Below are 20,173 nucleotides of genomic sequence, written 5' to 3' on the forward strand. Positions count from 1 at the left end.
ATGGTGAGAGATCCTTGTAGTTTTCAATAGCCTAGAGAGGTACAACAGAAGCAAAATGAGGTTACTTGAGAAGCCACAAAGCCAGCAATGCAAAGGGTTGGCATCATGCAGCCAAGTAAAAGTACCATAACAATCAAATTAAATGCAGTAAGGTGAGGCTGCTGACACACACAAGGCATTTTAAGCCATGTTAGCCCAGCACGTACCCATGTATCCATTGCATTCACGAGGAGTGCACAGCTGATTCCACCTGCAGTTCCCCCCTCACTGCTTCTTCTTGGTTTGGGGTTGGCTTTTTGCTTTTCTTTTTTAATTGATAATCTATTGTATTTATTTAATTAGCAGAACAACAAACAAACAAAGAACTTTCCAGGTACTTTAAGTCCCCGTGTTCCCACTGAGTAAAGCAGAACCATGCCCAAGAGGTGAGGCACCCCGACTCCCGGCGCAGTTACACCAATACCATCAGCAAACAGCAGCTCCCCCCAGAACCAAGTGACAACAAACTTCCATTATGAGAAACCACAAAGGCTATTTTCCCTCCATTCCTTTTCAGGAGTCCCTCCCAAAGCTCAGAGATGGGACAGGCACACTCTGTCAGTAACACAGCTATGCCTTACACATCTTTGAAAACCAATCTGGACTTATCCCCCCACCCCATGCAGTATTTTCATTCTTGTGGCCTTCCCCTTGGACGTGCTCCAATGAGGTCCACATCTCTCCTGTAACTGAGGGCTCCGCATCCGGACACAACATGTTTTGCCATTGGTGTCAGCAGAGAAAAGACGTCTCAATTCCTTTCTAGTTATTTTCCAGGCCACTGTGTCAAAGGATTATACTCATATCACCTATTATACTATCATACTGATCTAGTTTCTAAACGCTACAGCTGTGCACAGCACAGCCTGCAAATCTAATTGGAGCCTGTCATCACAATTTGTAGTGCAAGCAGCCATTTGGGCATTAAACAAATTGCTATTTACAAGCAGATGTGCTCACTTTGCAGCGTGTGAATTATACAGAGCGTCTTTGATTATACAGCTAGATTAATTGGGATATTTGTCAGTTACCGCATACTGCCAGAGGCTGCTGGCCTAAACCACCTGGTTTTTTTGAACACCTCTGTTTGAATAACAAGCAAGTTGTTAGAAAAGGAAGTTTTCTTATCCAGAAAAAACGATGTTACTTTTTAATCAAAACAGCAACTTTGCTTCAGTACAGAAGTTTGGAACAGAGCAGAGCAACATCACACTATAAACATTTAGCAGATCATTGAGGCTTCCTTTGGACTTCTGTCAATAATTCCATTGCTAACCAAGACTAATAGACCTAAAATAACATATTGGACATAACATATTTAAAACACTAAAAGCGGGACCACGGTTGATACAAGGGAAATCTTAGATCAAGCATGAGAAGCATCCTCACTGTGCCCCAGGTTACTAAAAAACTGTGGATCGTTGCGATGAGTATTTGCACCAAGCACAGCCCTTACTGTGTACATTCCCTACATTCATAACAAGTCATTCAAGGCCCAGGAAATGCCTTTCACTAGAATTCTAATCTAACAAGACGGTGAAATCTTGTACAGTCTTGTGCTTGCACACAAACTAATACATGGGGCTTCACATCCGTGGGTGATTCCACTGGGTACGGTAGGCAGACTAGAAGGTTCTCATGCAAGTCATGCAGGCTCTCCCACTAGGCCTTCCTTACATCTCAAAAGCCCAAGCAGTGTTGAACACAGTTATGTCTACTCTGCATTTGGTGGCAGCTTTGCAAGTATCAAAATTCTTTTGGTGCAATTGCATGTAGAAAAATTGTTACACAAACAGGCTAATAATGTAGTCAAATCATTCTAATAATATATACGCAAATCAGGCTTGCAAGGACCATTATTTGTGCATATTAAGGTAGTTTTTTCCAAGCAATTTGATTGATTTACATGACTAATCTACTAGACAGTGCTCTCTGGATCCTTAAAGATGTACTGCCATCACTTAGTCCCCCTCAGAGCCAGAGCTAACACTCTCATTGACCTTATGGAAAAATAACTGACTTCAGTTGTTTAACATACATGCTTATTTTGCATTGATTTTCTTTTTCTCCAGTGCTGCATTTGAATTCATGCTTAACATATGGCATGTGGTAACCTATCCTTCTGTCTAGTACAGATTGACCATGTCAGAAACCTCCAAGTAACTTCTGTATATCCCAAGGACACACAGGTTAAGGTTGAAGTCTCAATTCAGGAAAACAAGCAGTAAATTAATCAAGGTAAGGATCAGCTACTCTATGATCTCTTCAGCAGTCACAAACTGATACGCTCTCACCACATTTTGCTTTTAGTGACATTTGGAAGTGTTCTACAGTGTAGTCCATCAGAACTGCTCTTCTGACAGTTACACCATGAAAATGGGCAGATCTACAAAAAGAAAAAAGCAAACAAAAAAAGCCAGGATAAAATTTGCAAAGATCATCAGAGGCTCCCACTTATCAAGGTGGACTCGCTGTTGTCATGTGTCATTTCATACCTCCTCACCTTTGCTAGCCTTAAGAAACCTGGCAGCAAAGCAGCAGTAATGAAAATCATAGAATGAGTTTCATAGAAAAGCTCCATTCGTCAGAAGGAGAAACATGAATAACAATACATAATACAGTAAAGTTTTCAGAAGTGACGACTGATTTAGATTCATCTGCTTCTGAGCATTCACCAGACATACTTTACACAACTTAAATTTCAGGGAGTGCTAGAGACAACAAGTATAAAAATGGTATCCTCAAATTAAATAATGATAGCCTCTAAGTATTTAGCAATGGCCAAAAGATTCACTTGTTTGTTTCTATACATACCGCTACTGTTAATGCTCTGCTTGATCCAGTCCACAAAAACACCAACATTTGTGTATAGTCCTGGGTAGCTCTTTCTTCCACAGCCCAAGCCCCAGCTAGTGATGCCATGAAGGGTGTAAAATCCTGAGCCATCTTCTGAAGGACAAACTAATGGGCCGCCAGAATCACCCTGCACAAGGGCAAAGGAACGTGATTATCATCTAAAAGCACTCTTTATGTTTTTAAAAGACAAGTCTGGCAACAATAGGTCTAAGCTGCCCACGTGTTTAGCCAGTGTGTCAAAATGCATAAAGCTATTTGCCATAACGTGATTTGGTACTGTGCTGCACTCTCCTGTCCTGCTTGCAGCTGAGGCAGTTAATAGAACAGCGGTGTTTGTTTCTTGCTGGAGGACAGCTGCAGGCTGGATGTGCCTGACCTACAGCCTGTTTGCAAGAAAACAGCTCATAGTGAGCTTTCAATACTCCTCCTTTGCAGAACCCATCTGGCTGTACCCCAGGCATCAGAAAGCCACTTACTGTGCACGAATCCTTGCCTTCTTCCAGAGGGAACCCAGCACAGATCATCCTCTGAGTCACTCTACTGGGAAGATTTATGTAATAGGTCTGACATGCTTCAAGCATCAAGATGGGAACTTCCAGCTGATGCAACTTTTTACTCTTTTCTCTATCTTGAAATAAAAGACATCTTAGAAACTGGCAGAGGCGATAATTAATGATACAATGCCTGCCTCACCTGTTATCACAAAGAATAATAAATATCTCCTAGTCCCCTGCTTTTTTCTTCTAGCACAGCAGGACTGTGCTCCTCTATGCATCTCTAGATTTTATACAGTCTGCTTATTTTAAGGCTTCCAGAAAACAGCTTGACTCTTCTCTTTTTCATATGGTCTAAATCTAAACTGATTGCTTTCTTTCTACTCATTTCCATGCAAGATTATCTGAGCTCACGTAAGTGAAAGCTTTTTAACATATCAGTTCTCCAGGAATCAAAAGGATAGATAGAATTCATGTTGCAACACAGAATAAACCATTAAATACAACCACAGCCTGCTCAACCCTCAAAATGGCAAAGACTACATACCTTCTTCCTGTGCTCCCCATCCTGTGATAATGCATACGTTGGAGGGCTGAACCACTTCTTCCTTTGCAGGGAGGCACACGGGATGCACATAGTGGTTGAATTCTAAGGGCTCAGCCAGTTGCAGTAAAGCAATGTCAGAGTCCATAGTGGTCTTGTTAAAGCTTGGATGTATAATATACTGCTTCACTGATCTTTTCTAGGAGAGCAAGGACATTGACATTTGCTCAATGACTTGGGAATTTAAGCCTTTGGTTTTATAAGTTTTCAGGATATTTGCAAAGTGCTTGAGAAGAAAGAAACACCTAAAAGCAGCTGTTGAAGTTACCAACTTCCTTACGTTAACATGTCGAGATTATGGCTCTCAGATATGAATTGGGGAACGTGCAAGAAACTCCATTCAGCAAGCATAGGAAGAGGGTGGTTGTGGAAAAGCATTAGTCCGGTCTGAGTAAACTGGGAAAGTGTGCCCTTATTATTTCTATCTTTGCAATAGAGACAATACACTCTTCACTCAAGCCAAGGTTTAGATTTCGTTACTGATGAACACACAGGTCTGTGTTAATACAAGTTCTCTGGCAGTCACATAAAAACTGTTGTGCAAGTGCAGATTAAGACCAGCATTGATGCTGGAAGATTGCTGCATCATAAGCAATCTGAGAAGTGCATTTACATTAAAAATAATTTTGCATGATTTATTTATATTTTATTATTAAGCTGAATTTAAAGTACCTGTTTGTATTCTTGCTCTGTAAGATCATGAATTCCTGTGACCACCATCCATAAGTCTCTGTATAGTTCCCTCAAAAAAAAAGGGGGGGGGGGGAATGGTTTAATACATTCTCAGGCTGTTACAACAACATTCCTTGAACACAAGACTCATAATCTCCCCCATCCAAAACAAATTTGAAAGCCCTGCATATTCCTGGGCCAACACTGCCTGAAGACCCCACTCCCATGAAAATCTACAGAAACCTCCCTGACTTCAGGGGAGCATGAGGCATTCTCATGATGAGGCCATGGCATCCCTCAAACAGTGAACTAAAAGAAAGATCAGGTTTATAAAGGCTAAGGCTGCCTGTCGCTGAACTCAAGGCCTCCACATCATGGTCTTCACCATTCCAGGGATGGTGCTGGTTTCTATCATAAAGGAAAAAATGGGTAACACATAAAGCCCAATTAATCATGTCATCAAATGATATGAACAAATGCAACAGGAATATTTCATCCTCTCTTTTCTTAACCAAACTGTCTCACACATTGAAAGCCTGTCATAACTCCCTGATGAAATCACATTAAGCCACATAGACAAATTCTGGTGTGATTGCAACATGCAATAGAGAAATCCTCCATACTATGGCTCTTAAAGCCACACTTTCAACACAGTACAATAATGCTCCTGATATAAAACTTTGCAAACTGATATTTAGAAACTTAAAAGCCAAAGTCTAAATTTCAAGCCAGCTTTACCACTTCAAGGTCCAACAAAAATATACAGATCTGAGCATATTTGGCACTGGGGGCTTTGGAAATTTTATCCTCATTTTCAGTAACTGCAACTTATTTAGAAAATTGAATCAGAATACCGAATTATCATCAGTCTTGGGAGGATTTAAAAATGACTTAAGACCCAAGGTATATGAACTTTAAATTAACGTATTTATGATTCATTTGAAACTGGAAAACAGTGAGTTCAGCCTACAAGCAGAATGATCAATTTGCATTTTAGAAAATATTTTCAAGAATCTAAATGTCACACAGAGTACCTTCTTGGCTTCTGTCCATAAAGACAGGAAAACATCTATGTGATCTGAAATAACAGACCAATAGCTTCCTAATAAGGAAATAGCATCAACTCCAGGCACAAAAGCCTCCATGTCCTCCTAAAATCTAGAGGAAATAATGATCTGTAAAATGACCCACATAGAAGTTATCCAAGAAGCATCCTAACATATATTCTGTAAACTGATCCCATCATTCCCAAACATTCCCAGAAGAATCAACCAAGTGTACTTACTTAGAATTAAAGCAGTGAGCAGCTGTGACAACCCATTCTTTGGCAATAACTGCTCCTCCACAGATATGTTGATCTGAAATTTGTATGCTGACCTGCCAAGGCCATGAGTGTGGTACAGCCTCTTCACCTCCAATTATCCTACTGAAGATGAACCTCGGCTGATTTGACGGCATTCCACAAACATCATCTGAAAAAGAAAGGATTAATGTCTCAAGAACTTTTTAGAGGTTAAGATGGGTAAGGCAAGGAACAGCTCATTTAAGAGCCACCCCACAATTTCCAGGTTTCCCCCTCTCCCCCCGCAATGCTTTTTTCTACATCTTTTAGATTCTCTCCATATCTTCATAAACAGTACAAGGAGGTGCTTTTTGAGTGAGTGTCAATGAGGTGAAAGCAACCTATGGCACTTCAGAAGTTTTAGTCTCAGATCTACAATGAATACAAACACATTCCATTTTTAATAAACTATTAGAGGCAAGAAAAAAAAAAAAGTTTTATAACGATGGTTATGAATTCCAACTACCCTGCACTCTTTGCAGTCATCTTCCACAAAGCAGTATGTAAATTGACTTATGGGCTGAAATAACATCATTGTTTTGCTCTAAATAACTTAACATGCTGAAGGTAACAAGAAAAAATAGGTTCTGTCATTTGAAAGCTAAAACATAGAAATGTTATTAGTCATCTTTTTTTTTTTTTTTTTTTTTTTTTTTTTTTTTTTTTTTTTCCCTTAGCATGAAAATGAATCACAGAATGGCCTGTGTTGAAAAGGACCACAATGATCATCCAGGTTCAACCCCCTGCTGTGTGCAGGGTCACCAACCAGCAGACCAGGCTGCCCAGAGCCACATCCAGCCTGGCCTTGAATGCCTGCAGGGATGGGGCATCCACAGCCTCCTTGGGTAACCTGCTCCAGTGCATCAACACCCTCTGTGTGAAAAACTTCCTCCTAATATCTAACCTAAACCTCCCCTATCTCAGTTTAAAACCATTCCCCTTGTCCTGTCAAAAGAATCTTAAACAAACAAACAAACAAAACCAAAACAAAACAAAACAAAAAAAAACCTTGGGACAATGCAGACAGCAGCCCCGAAACATTTGGAGAAAACAACATTTAAGTTGTAGTCCTAGAGGTACTCCACATTCCCATGAAGACATAAGAATTCAGGTTGACTAACCTGTCGTAACCTGTATTTCTTCTTCAGTCATATTCGTGTTTTCAAATACTTCTTCATTAGCAGAATCCAAAGTATCTAAATCTAGCAAATGAAAACAGCAAATGTGTTAGCAGGCTGTCCTGAATAATATATTTTAATTACAAAATCATTTTTATTTCCTTTATAATCATTTCTGTGGAAGAAATAGATTTGTACCCAAGGGATCTATGTTATTACATCTTCACATGGTAGTAAAGAATCATTTAAAATGTACCAAAACACATTTATACAAAACATAAACCTTGGGGAGTTCCATTGTTTTTCTTTACCCACTCAACAGGTCTTCTGTTTGATCCCTCAAAAGGTTCACAATGAAGATTTTTTCACTGAAGCAGTCCATTAGGTGAGAATCTCATAGAGCAGAATCATTCTGAATATCACTATTCACTGCTGCCCTAGTGAGGCAGTCTCCCAAGCTACAGAATTATTTTACCTGTAACATGAACAAAAGTGATTGTAGCTCTGAATCCTTCAAAGGTCTCCGTTTCATCAGAGTGAAAGACAACCAGCATCATAGAAGAGGAGCTTAGAACAGGTGCTGGTAGGACAAATCCACATGATTTAGCTAAAAATGAGAAAGCAAAGGTTCACAGCAGATTAAAATGTAGTTTTTCATATTTACCTTTTTTAACAGTGCATAGTATGCATTCTGTGCATTCCAGTTGTTACACGAGAGGGTAAAACAAACCCAAAACTATACACAAGAGAGGATCAGATAAGCCAACATAGGCTGAATAAGTGTTCTACTATTTCTGTCAGTTTGTTCAGTAATTATCTCATTAGAACAAGGAGACTCTTGGCATTATTTCACAAGATATTACGGCAGCACTCATAACCATAGGTTGCCATTGCATGTAGATAAAATTGGAAACTTGGGTTTCCTTGTCAGCACTGAAACGCTACCATCTGCCAGTGCTAACCTCAGTATCAGTATCAGATTTGACTGGGACAGGTCTTTCCTTCTTTTGATGTAAACCAAAGGAATCTCCAGCTAGGCATTAAGTATTGTGTGAACACTCGGCTTGAGTGAAAAACTGGATACCGAAAGGGAGAACTCTCGGGTGCTTTCTGTTCACCTCTGTTTTTAATTTATTTATTTTAATAGACATGAATTCAGACTGCATTCCATATAGAATTTAAATATGCACAACTGTTGTTAGATGACTTTTTGTCTCCATAAGAGGAACAGAACCAACACAAGCAAGTACTTCCAAGGTACTGAAAGTAGTACCTACAGCAAAACCTAAGACTATGGAGGTAAATTTCAGTTTACACCATAAAATAAGGTTACTGAAAGTCATAGAAGTAATAGGCTCCCAAATTATGCCAAAATTAAAAGCCAAACCAATTTCCTCCTCTTTTCCCACATCTTCATACACAGTAACAGCATCATAAGTGCAATCTTCACTCTCTTCTACTTCAAAAGACTGGTATGTAAGCTTTAAAAAAACAAAGAAAGAAAGAAAAAGAAAAAAGTGAACCTTGTTGAATTCACAAATCAAAATTCAAAGCTCTAAACAAGTTCTTTAATTTTCTCAAGGATTCTCTTAGTCTGATCTCACATCACATTAAATTTGCTAGAAGAAAGCATCATGATAAAATTTAAACCAGGAAATCCTATTTTACTATAACCCAAAGGAAAATTCAAAACCTATCTGCCTTTTAGGACAAAAAGGGATTTCTCTCAACTGTCCAACAGCATTATTCAAGCTTACGTTGCTAGATCTTGCTCGTCTTTAGTTGCACATTTTCTTGCCAACTAAACGATGTCCACTTTCATTCCACGAACACAAAGGCACACACTATACCTTGATTACATGATCCTCTGGTGCACAAATAATCCATTGACAGTCTGCCAGATTGCTGTAGTGCTCTGGATAGTGCATACTTTGCAACACTCCTTCTTCAAAAAGGACAGCTAAGGACTCACAGCCAGAATCTAGAAATCCAGAGTAAAACAAAAAAAGAAGCACCTGTTAAAACCATTCACACGCACAAAAGGAAAAAAAGAAATCCAGAAAAACTCTTGTGATGCTTTTGCAGAAATAGGAAAAAAGCAGCAAGCCAAATCCTTCTGCAAGAGAATCACAACAAAATTTGTTCATCTGTTCCTGGGTAGAAGAGACATTCAGTCATGACAACAGCATGTCCCTATGATACAAGCAGCGTACTGCAGAGTGAGATGCTTGTGTGGGAGCGATAGAAGCCCAGGACAAAGGCATGTCAGGAGAACATTTGCCAATTTTGTTTGGAAATGAAAGTGGAGATAGAGAACACAATCAGTAGATAAAACTTTCATGCAATGCAGTGGCAAATTCACCCCCCTCCCTCTCCCCCTCTTCCCCTCCCCCCAGAGAGGACTCCTCCCTGTCCTTACAGATCACAAAGGAATGAAACTGGTTGAAAAAGCTGCAGAAACAAAAGGTGTCTGTTTTCCTAAGTATTGCCCAGACTCATGAGATGGTTCTTGGAACTGCCCCCTAGTGATGATAAACTACTCTGCACAGCAAATTGAAAGTTGCCTTCACTGGAAATTTGGCTTGTGTGATTGATTTTATTAATTTTTAAATCTTTCTATAAGTAGAAAAGGAAATTAAATCCTTCTAGAGGATTTAGGATAGAGGCAAAGTAACAGGAGGTTTTTTTTTTTTTCTAAACAGTATCTGTCTTCTCTCTTCCTGGCATCTCAGTTCTTCCACAGTGCTACACACCAGCCAAAGCACACTTACCTTGTTCATTATGCTGTCCACTTAGGCAAAAACACAGAAGCTTTTTCTGAGTTGACTTACCAGGAAGAATACCTGGTGTAAGAGCTTTGTAAGTCATAGAAAAACCAGTTCCATAATCCTTGCTGTCAGAAACAAATTTCAGCCTTATACTGTTGGACCCAATCAAAACAGGTAATGGAAGATCTCCTCCGCAGAATTTCCCTGAAACAACATTTCAGAGGCTAATCACTGTTTAAAGCCTTCGGTCATTTGAGAAAACTCTGCTGTACAGTTTTTAGCACTTGCTTATAAAAATTTATAGCTGAAAAAGAAATTGTCTGTCTATTCCTCCCTATTATCTATTAATCTGGTAGCTCAGATAAAAGATGCGCATTTAAAATCCTTGACATCAGCAGTTCATTTGCTGACATGGTTACCCCGCAACAGGCATTTTTCCATTCTTTTCCCCCTTCCAATCTCTCATCTTCCAGCTTAGACCACGTCACAGTGAATTCTATCGTGAAAACATGAGTAAAACATCATCAACTGACATGTTCTCTCTGTGTTCAATTGCTGTTAGACTGAAAGGATACACACAGACATTATTTTACAAAACAAAAGGACAGCAACTCACCAACAAGTCTGTTGTCTTTTGAATAGACTGATAAAGAATCATAGTCACAAAACGTTTCTGGCTCTATATCGAAGTGGGAAAAATGAAGCAATATAGAATTCCCTTCTGGTACAAACAGAGTCCATACACACAATCTGTAATGATAAATTTGTTCTCATTCACAAAACTGCAAAATAAAACAACAACAACACAGGTACCAGAAGGAGATTGTGGGGACGTCTGTGTTTCGTGTACTCACTGATGGTTCTGATAGAACTGTTCTGATCTTCCAGGAAAATTTAGTTCTCCTTCACTGCCTGGGAGTTTGCCATTCTGAACACTACAAAATGCTGCGTTGTAGAGTTAGAACAAGAAGAATCAGTTTTGACACATAAACAATCCTCTGTTACAACAAACATCTACAGGATATTGTGAGACTTAAGACGGCTCATCTGTATATTGTTTCTGATGGCAGAATGATGTCTTCCCTCTCTTCTACTTGAAATTGCAGCAGGTCCATTTTAAAGCACATAATTAGGAGTTAAAAAAAGCAAGCTCTGCCAGCACCCTATCAAATTTTAGTGTAAAAACAGCGGTACTTGCTTTTCACCTTAAAGAAAGTATTTGTCAAATGATGATTTTGGTATCAGGATTTTTCAGAGAAGAAAAAGGCATACCTCAGGACATAAGCATTTATTGCTGCCCATTTGCAATAAAATTCTTAGCTGTTTTGCAGCAGGATACTTTTGCAACAGTACAACATAGGGCTGGAAGAAGCAGAAGTGTTTTTCTCCAGATAACTACTGCTAGAAACTACAAGTATGTGTAAAAATGCCTTCTTTTTGCCTTTCCTTCTGTTGCCAAGGTAAGCCAGCAACATGTTTATCAAAAACAAAGTACACATACATACAGAGTCCAAATATAACCTCAACTGTAAAATAAATGATATCCAGGAATAGGATGAAAACAATTGGGCTTCTTTGTTTTTACATTCCATTCACAGAAACAGACAACAGTAAGTGAATAATAAGTAGACAGATTCATCACAGATGAGCAGAAACTATGATCAATTTACCTTGATATTTTCTGTGTAGAATCTGTACTTTCACACACAGAACCAACATCATTAATTAGATTCCATGCAATGCTTGAGGTTCTGTTCTACATTTTTTTCCATTAATTCTGTTTGCATTTAAATAAATTAACGCCTTATACACATCTGTCTTAAGGGAAATTCCTTTTTGAAGTCACCTGTGCATATGAACTATCTTACATAAGAAAATTGTTTACTGAGTAGAAAAGAACCCTGCGTATTTAAAGCATGCATTTTAAAGTGTGTTAACAAGTCATTCTATAAATATGTCTTTTTCTTCACAGATCACATCTGAGATTATTTGAGAAAGCTGGTTAGACTCTAAAGCAGATACAGCATGCTGAAAAAGTACTACTCACGTGTGGAACTCTTCATTTTCAGGTCTAATAAAGGAGGGATAGGGAGTGAAAAAAGAAAGTGTTATTACAGTTACATATTCACAATGTAGGCTTTATTTTTAACAGTGTGAAATAGTAGGGTTTATACAGCTAGCACTGATGCAGGTTTGAATTCCTGAGGACATAGTGCCTACAATAAACTATGATTGGAATCAAAACTACATGTTCAGGCAAAGCTGACTTCAGAATAACCAACTCTAGAGAAGATACATCTAGAATTAATAATGCATTGATAGACCTCTCAGTCTGAACAGCATTCTTTCTGTACATACCCACTGAATAAATGCTACACATCTCAAGACAGGGTAGCAGAATCCAGCTACCACCTTATTACCAGGGACACCGAGATGCTAAGCCTGACTGCAGTAACAGTCAAGATTCTTCACACCAGTGCAACGGTGTAAAAAAGCAGGCAGTGAAACCCAGCATAATGCAGCTGAGAACTGCAGGCCTGCTACATTTACCAAATTGCTTTTGCTGTTCATTGGAGCCAATAATCTTTAGTTACTATAATAATTTTGGTTAATTTTTTTTTCTCCTGAAAACTCAGTGATCCATTACTGTAAATTCATATAGAAAGGACATCGCGCTTCTCTCTTATTTTTCTTTAACTGAAAACATACCTTTCAGAAGCTAAACCCTATTGATTTTTCTTGGACATTACAAAGGTCCCTTATTTTTTTATTTTTTTTTCTAATCATCAGTTGAAGCAAGTTTCTAGTGAGAGAAATATTAGTACTATATCTTGATAAAGATAAAATTAAATGAAATATGATTATGAGATAGAAAAGTGAAAGAGGTGAGAGAGAACTTTTCGTAAAGACTTAATACCAGCACTCATATTTTCTTGAATCCAGGAAAGCACTGCACTGAGGTCTGTGAATAATCCAGGAGACCCTCTTTCATCATGTTTCTTCATCGCATTACCCCTCCAGCCACGAGCACATCCCATCCCCCAGGAAATCACACCAGCAAGAATCCAGGCACCGTGCTTACGTCGGCACAAGAGAGGACCCCCAGAGTCTCCCTGTAAGAACCCAAAACTCACAGGTCACATAAGTGCGCATGTACCACTGAGCAGGCTTTGAAGTGTTTGTTGAATTGTCTTTTGTAGTATAGTGACAAACCTGCTTCATGGGGAGCAGTCATTTGGAAGAAAGAGAAAAAAGAAAAAAAAAAAAAGAAAAGAAAAAAGAAAAAAAACCAACATTAAAAGAAAAAAAAAAGACTTTCTCTTTAATTGTTTTTTAGTCAGGATTGCAGTGACAGGAGAGATGAATTCATTCACTTAGGTGCTGTGTTTCAGCATGACAAAAAGGAGAAGGAGGCTGTTTGTTTGTTTTGCCACTTCACCATTTTCCCAAGAAAAGGAACCACCATTTATTTTCTTGTTCTCCAAGGCAATATTTTCTAACTTCCTCCATACCACGCTAGGAACATTTGTTAATAAGTGTTTATCAAATGCTTTCAAGTTAAAAAGCCCTAAACATCACAGCACTGGGATACATTGTGAAGTTGCTATCAGGAACTTGTCATGCAATTCACAGAATAATTCATAAAGATTTGTGGAATTAAATGCATTCTCCCATACAGACTTTTTTAAAGAATTCACACATTAAAATAGAATACAAAAATTACAGTATATTTATTCACTTGAGCACTTTGAAACTTGAGCTTCTGAGAAACACTTCAAGTGCAAAGGCCCTGCATTCAACTGACCTGACAGGCATCTTTTCCTCCATCTGGAAACCCAGCACACAGTACAGTGTCACCTTGGATGGGCTTCTTTAAAGTTGACAATGCTCTTGAACATTCCATACTATTTAGAATTGGTAGATTGACTTCATATAAAACCGGAGGAAGCAGTCCATCTGAAACAAAACAAAGCTGTTCAAAATGAAATACTGAGTGGTGTACTTTCAATGACACTGCTGCTACACAAAGAAAAACACGCTGAAAACTTGCTCCATGTCTTCCTATGGCTATGAACACGTTTTGATAAACATACAGTTTTGTATATATAAGCAATTTTACTTGAATAAATTTCAAAGAATCTCCTACATAATTTACAGGTCCATATATTTTGGTGATCGTTTTGAAATCATTCTCAGATAGATGAAGCTATCAGAGATTCCATTTTTAGACTGCAATCTTATTCTCAGTTGACAGTAACTTCCAGTCTGCCTGCAACTTATGCAGTCAAGTTCTTAGCTTCAGAAATAACCACTGCATATTGGAACAGATAGAATTCTCAAAAAAGTATCTAAAATTGAGTAAGAAAATCTGATAAGAAAACATTCACTGATCTGAAGGCATTTGCTTTCTATGCAGATATGGGTTTGCTAGTCAGTTCATTGCCCATTTTAAGAATAGAAAGAACACAGGAATGAAGGACTGACAAAAACACTGTGGAACCAGAATGTCAAACAACGGTTCCAGTAACTTACTCTCTCTTAGACGGCCCCAGCCACAAGCAGTGCAGATATATCCTGCTTCAAATTTTTCACCCGGATTGGGAAGACATGCTGGCAAAACTGATGAGCCTGCCATACACAAAGTTTCTTGATAGCTATTTCAAAGAGCATCATCATAAAACAAACAAACAAAAGTAACGAAAATCCTGTGTTTTATCTCTCACTTCTTTAAAAGTAAAAAGAAATTATTTTTATGGCATCTAAAAAATTCATCTAATGTTTGATAATTTATCTGTGCTGCTGCTTCTCTATTTTAGCCATAAATAACTACGGTCTTACTGAAGTTGAAGGTTCCATCCAACTTAAGAAGGGCTATGTCATAGTTCATCGGCCTTCGGGGGTCAAAGTTTGGATGTTTAAGGATATATTTAACAGGGAGTGTCTGCTCTCCATTCTCCCTGATTCTTAAGTCGTACTCTCCTGCAGTGACACTCAAATACCTGAGTAGGCTCCTGTAAGAATTGCAAAATAAAAATTCAACTACAGAATCTTCAGAATGAAAGGGAAAATGTAGTCATTTGTAAACAGAAGATTTTCAGTAATGATATATAACACCTTTCATCTTCAGATTTTACAGTATAATATGTACAGTCAACAAGAGTTGAATCAGCCCTTGCTACACTCCTATCTGTATGTAAGTGGTCTGCTAAAGAATGAGCTCCTATTATTGTGTATACAGTTGTTTGCTCCAGTCCTCTGATCATCTTAATGGCCTCTGGACCCACTCCAAGAGCTCCATGTCCTTTCTGTGCTGGGGGCCCCAGGCCTGGACACAGTACTGCAGATGGGGCCTCACAAGAGCTGACATGAAGCAAGGAAGCAAACAAAAACAAAACAAAACCAACAAGCCACCATGACAAATTTGCTATTCTGCTTCAAATTTATTCATCAGCCTGATGACTTACTTTCTACCAGGAGGCTTTACGCTAATTCAGTTACTGCCTGTTTTTCTGTAGGTAATACAAACTTCGGTTTTTGGCTAGTTTAACCAAGATGAGATCACAAAGCATGTCCAATACAGATCGAAATTATAATTCCATATGATTCATTAGTACAAAGTATTAGCTACATGATCATTATAATCTCTGTGAAGGCACAACCAAAACCTTGCCTGCTTTATTTTTTGGAGCATAGGCTGAATTATCAGCATGCAAGAGATCAGTTTTATGTCAATTGACCACTTAATTGTATATATGCTGCCAGCTGCTACCTCTAAAAAGAATACTGTAATCACCTGACAATTATAACTTGGCTATAGTGATACTATATTTCTACCTACAATTTCAAAATCAGCCTCTATCTGGCTTGAAATGCTATCTATTCTTATTTTTTGAATGTTCAAATGTTTTGTCTTTTTCCCCTTTCTGATAAAGCACGGGAAGTACCGGTTACAAATGAAAGAGCAGCATCTGTGAGTAATCTCTAGAAAAAGATGCTACGTTACACATGCTTTTACAATCAATGTTTTTCTGCACCTGCAGCTGGTCCTGAAAGATCACATCCATACCTGTCTGAGACACAGTGAGCTGCCGTGACCACCCACTGAGCAGAAACAATGGTGCCTCCACAGAAATGCTTTTCTCTTCGTTTCAAGGAAACCTGTTTCACATAAAGACGACATGTTACACACACAATATCTTTGTATCTGCCCTGACTGCACCTGAGGGAAAAAGGACAGAGTTATGTATGCTGGTGTTCTTTAAAGATTCACATAGCTAAGGTTCGTGCAGTATTTCAGTCAACAGATTTTCATGGCATTCTTATGTTCCTTGAGCATAAATGATCCTAAACTTTGCTGTTCCCCTTGGTTGAGACTTCATGCCTGGATAAAAGCAACTTACATATAATAAATACCAATTCACTGAATTATTCAAGATTGTGTGAAGGTTACTCGTAAGTAGAGAATTTTTCCTTTGAAGGTCACTGGGCAAACCAAAGCATGAGAGAGTCTTTGACATCTATACCACAGTCTTTGTCCAGTTCACTATAAAGCTTAAAACACCAAGCACCCCAGGGCATCCCTTCTTCCAAACTGCAAGGCTGTGATCCTAGACAGTGGTTGGGGTGCTGAGTTGTTCTTCAGTTTCTGAGCAGTTTCACCTGTGCCTCTTTACACAGACTAATCTAAACACACTCTTTTCAGAACTAATGATAAAATAACAAACATTAAGCAAAGGTTTATCATAGAGCATAACAGATTTATACCTTCTCTGTCTCCTCCCCAAGTTTCATAAAAACTTGAGCAGAGCTTAAAGGTGCATTCTAAGTGCAAATAAGTACGAAGCATAATGGTTTTCTTCTTTTCTCATCTATGTAAAAACAAAGAAAGACAGACTTTGTTCTGATGATAAAACCATATTTGCTTGAGCAAACCTGCCATGGATGTGAGCCTTGTTTCACCTGGTTCCCCCCAACAATCCGGGTGAAAAGGTTAAAGTAACTCCATGGTTTTGTCTCATGAACTTTCTGCCCGCACTTTGGATCTGAGGGGTAAAAACAGGAAGAAGAAGGAATGATTTAATCTAGATTTAATTTTTCCCACTTTTGAGTAAAATATATTGGAAGGCACAGCCTGAAACATAGGTCAGAAGCAGTGCCTCTACCAGGGCAAGAAGAACACTTTACAATGAGCTGCCCAGACTAAATTTACACTGGGATAGTCACTGCACTGCCATATGCAAATACAAAATGAGGAAAGAAAAAGGACCCTCAATCAACATTTTTGTAAAGAGATTTAGCTTCTACCCCCAGAAATTTGATCCTGGACATAAAAATGGAGAAAAAAATAAAATCATCATGGGTTGGATCAGAAATTTCTATGTAAGCTGCATCAGTTTTGTCTGTATGGCACTGAAATGAAGCAAGAGAATACTGCTGGACAGAAAGCTACATGTTGGACTGCTGAAACGAGCAGCTTATTAGAATGCTTTAGATACCACATATGTTTTGACAGCTTTGCAGAACTTAGGAAATCAAGCTGCAAATCTAAAATGGAAGTATAAAAACAGTCAACCCTTTCTTTGCTAGTTTGCAATAGATCAGTAGTTCTTCACAAAGGAAAGGAAACAATTGCAACCAATAACTGTGCCAAAAATAAGTATATTCTGGATCTTGAGATCTAAGACAAAGTAAGAGAAGACTCACATTTTGTTTGGAGCCCACAGGTAACTTGCTAAGTTAGGACCTTCATTAATCTGTTGCAAATTTAAGAGTACTTAATTTAGTTCTTTACAATTAATACTTACTTTACTGATTCTGAATCAAGAAATCAGTCAGAAATTGCTTGAAAATTACTCATTAAAAGCTAACACTATGTCACAAACTTGGAACGGAACAAAACCAATTAAAACCCAACAAGTTATTCTAACGCTACCTTGTACCTCATCTACCAGCACTCAGAATCAAAATCCCAGTGGGTGAAACTAGTGCAGCTTCTTTATTTCAGCAGTCACTGCTGTCACTGCCTATGAACAACACCTTTAGCATGCAGAAAGTAGTTAGAGCTAGATATGAAATTTTGATCCTACCTTTCTGAAGAATGTATGGTACAGCACGGAGCTCCATAATACAAACAACCCCTATCAGGAGTAACAGCAGCGTACTGGAAGTAATGCACATCTTGGGGTGCTAAGTGACAGTCTGAAAACAAGGAGAGTTTTTATAGCAAAAAGGAAGCCCAATTATTGCACCACGGGAGAGCATCAACTAATTGAAGTTACTCATTAATCCAGCCATAAAGCACTTAAAGAGTAAGTTTTTCAAATGTAACGGAGCATGATTCTTTAATAAGACTTCACTCATTACAGAAGTCTTTGCTGTAAAATACCATCTGAAATTCACCCCACCCCAGCCCCCAAACTAGTTTTTGTTTGGTTTTATTTCAAGCAAAGTTGACAGAACCAGAAGCAGACACCGCATGCTCTGCTAGCAACTCTTAACCAGGCTGATCAAAACACAGATGCAGAACACACTTGAACAAAGTATCAGTTGATGTTTGCCCCAACAATTTCTACAGCTCCTGAAGACAATAATTTATATTTCCTGAATACTTTATATTTAGATCAACAAGAGATTGTAATTTTCTTGAGAGCATGCTCAGTGCTGTATGAGACAAAAGATAGCTCTCTGCATCACAGCATGGCTCTTTTTTCTTCAGGGAAGCGGTGTTTCTCTCTCCTTTTTAAAAAGCAATTAAGGAGGACTGGGCTCAGCTTTTAAAAAGTATTTCAGTGTTCCTACAGTCAGCGGCAGCAGTTCCAAGTCACTTGAATGGCTAAGTTGCATTCTAATAAACAAATTAAATGCAAGTCTCCTAGAAGGCTGAATCCTAAATGAAGAACAAACTAGCAGCTACATCAAGAGATTTCAAAAAAACAAACCATAAGGTAAATTACCTTGTGAATTCGCCACTTAGAAGTTTTGTCTCATCGGTTTTAGAGCAGGATAACAGAAACCAACTTTTACCCTGAAAATGCAAATTCATAAGAAGCAACTGAATACAAACCCTGCCATAGAAAACGTTGCTGTGACTTCTGTTATAAACGTGCAGAACTTCTTAAGACTGAAATTTTCCTACTGTTCCTGCAGAGACATTTAATTCTGCAACTTCTGAAACCTGCATCACCAACATCATTTCAGACAGACAAGATCAGCGGTCATCACATAAACTCTGAAAGCTGCTTTCCTTCATTAATTCCTTTGTGTTTTGCAGGGACAAAACAAAAGACTCAAATCCACAATATCAGTTCTGTATACTGCATAGATCTCTGATTACCCACCACAGTGACACCCCTTGGAATGATGCCATCCAACAGGACAATGTGAAATAAAAGAAGATAAAATCTCAGCGAAGAAGCTGTGCAAACAACACCTGTCAGATTATTGGTAAGAAATGCAAACATCTGGTCCACTGTCAAACGCAGAAGCAATCATCTCATTTCAAATTTATGGCAGAGAGGCAACACTTACTGTGCAGCAGCCCATGAGATCAGGAAGAAGCAGCACAGAATGGCATGTTCTGTACAACCTGTCTCTTGCCTGGGATGACAAAACAGGAATACAGGGTTTCTTGTTTAACTATTCATTGTTCTTCTCATTTTATTCCTTTTAATCTTTCTCCCTCTGAAGATATCTTCATACAGTATGCAAAGAGGCAACACTGAGTTACCTATTTCCCTCACTAGCTTGCTTCTGTTGCTCCTAAAAGTCACAGCTTTGGCAAGCATCACTGCCAGCATCACTCCTGAAACAAAGGCAAAGGTCAAATCTTACGACAATCCCCATCCACCCACCAGCTCCGAATCCCAGCGTAGAGCTGGCCTCATTCTGTTAGCATCTCGTATCTTTGCACACAGATTTTTTCCAGAAATAATTTCCCCTATTTATTGCTATGGGAATTACAATGCAGCAACAATAACACTATTTGGTAGAGCAAATTTATCTACAAAACACTATTTTTCTCTACAAACACTGAGTAAGTGTTGATAAATGCCAATAGGGGACATTTTTTTTCTGCACAGAGGAATTCAGTTCTACACCTTTGCTTCATCCACACTTCCATGTCAGATGCCATTTTGTCATTGTCCCTCTGCTACCATCTGTCACACAGCAACATGTAACACAATACTAGTGCAAAAGTTCAACCTCTACTGCCATACCACCAGCATTCCGCCTCTGATATCATGGGCCAACACAGTAAAATAGGAAGCATTACTTTCAGA

The 20,173-nt window shown here is 38.6% G+C and overlaps 1 protein-coding gene across 3 annotated transcripts; it reads right to left on the minus strand.

Annotated features, from left to right (window-relative positions):
• Window positions 1-1,158: 1,158 nt before the first annotated feature.
• Window positions 1,159-19,689, minus strand: OVCH2 (ovochymase 2). 3 transcript variants are annotated; one of them, XM_015863960.3, is made up of 23 exons: window positions 19,422-19,689; window positions 18,848-18,918; window positions 17,981-18,092; window positions 16,827-16,936; window positions 15,961-16,052; window positions 14,733-14,905; window positions 14,427-14,522; window positions 13,699-13,850; window positions 12,811-13,006; window positions 11,941-11,964; window positions 10,748-10,838; window positions 10,510-10,643; window positions 9,957-10,097; window positions 8,976-9,106; window positions 8,513-8,606; window positions 7,601-7,732; window positions 7,129-7,209; window positions 5,951-6,137; window positions 4,666-4,735; window positions 3,937-4,132; window positions 3,372-3,523; window positions 2,854-3,022; window positions 1,159-2,425 (listed from the first exon to the last, which is right to left on the minus strand). In XM_015863960.3, the coding sequence occupies exons 3-23, from the start codon at window positions 18,069-18,071 to the stop codon at window positions 2,403-2,405; spliced, it is 2,535 nt and encodes an 844-aa protein (XP_015719446.2). In that variant the 5' UTR covers window positions 18,072-18,092; window positions 18,848-18,918; window positions 19,422-19,689; the 3' UTR covers window positions 1,159-2,402. The 3 variants fall into 3 exon arrangements, 2 of the variants coding, with proteins under 2 accessions (XP_015719446.2, XP_085406220.1); XR_014947052.1 differs by lacking the exon at window positions 19,422-19,689 and having other exon boundaries at window positions 3,372-3,519; window positions 18,848-19,229; XM_085550094.1 differs by lacking the exons at window positions 14,427-14,522; window positions 19,422-19,689 and having other exon boundaries at window positions 18,848-19,209.
• Between the last annotated feature and the right edge of the window lie 484 nt (window positions 19,690-20,173).

Source organism: Coturnix japonica, chromosome 5 (assembly GCF_054131305.1).
Source record: "Coturnix japonica strain WE chromosome 5, WE-NBRP24, whole genome shotgun sequence".
NCBI lineage: Eukaryota > Metazoa > Chordata > Aves > Galliformes > Phasianidae > Coturnix > Coturnix japonica.

Bases quoted from the DNA above. Each gene is read 5' to 3' on its own strand.
- OVCH2 (XM_015863960.3), bottom strand. From the start codon at position 18,071: ATGTGCATTACTTCCAGTACGCTGCTGTTACTCCTGATAGGGGTTGTT. The intron at 9,107-9,956 runs GTAAGTCAACTC...CTGGATTTCTAG, and splicing joins TACACCAGGTATTCTTCCTG to ATTCTGGCTGTGAGTCCTTA. The intron at 7,733-8,512 runs GTTTGGCTTTTA...TCTCATTTTTAG, and splicing joins GGGAAAAGAGGAGGAAATTG to CTAAATCATGTGGATTTGTC.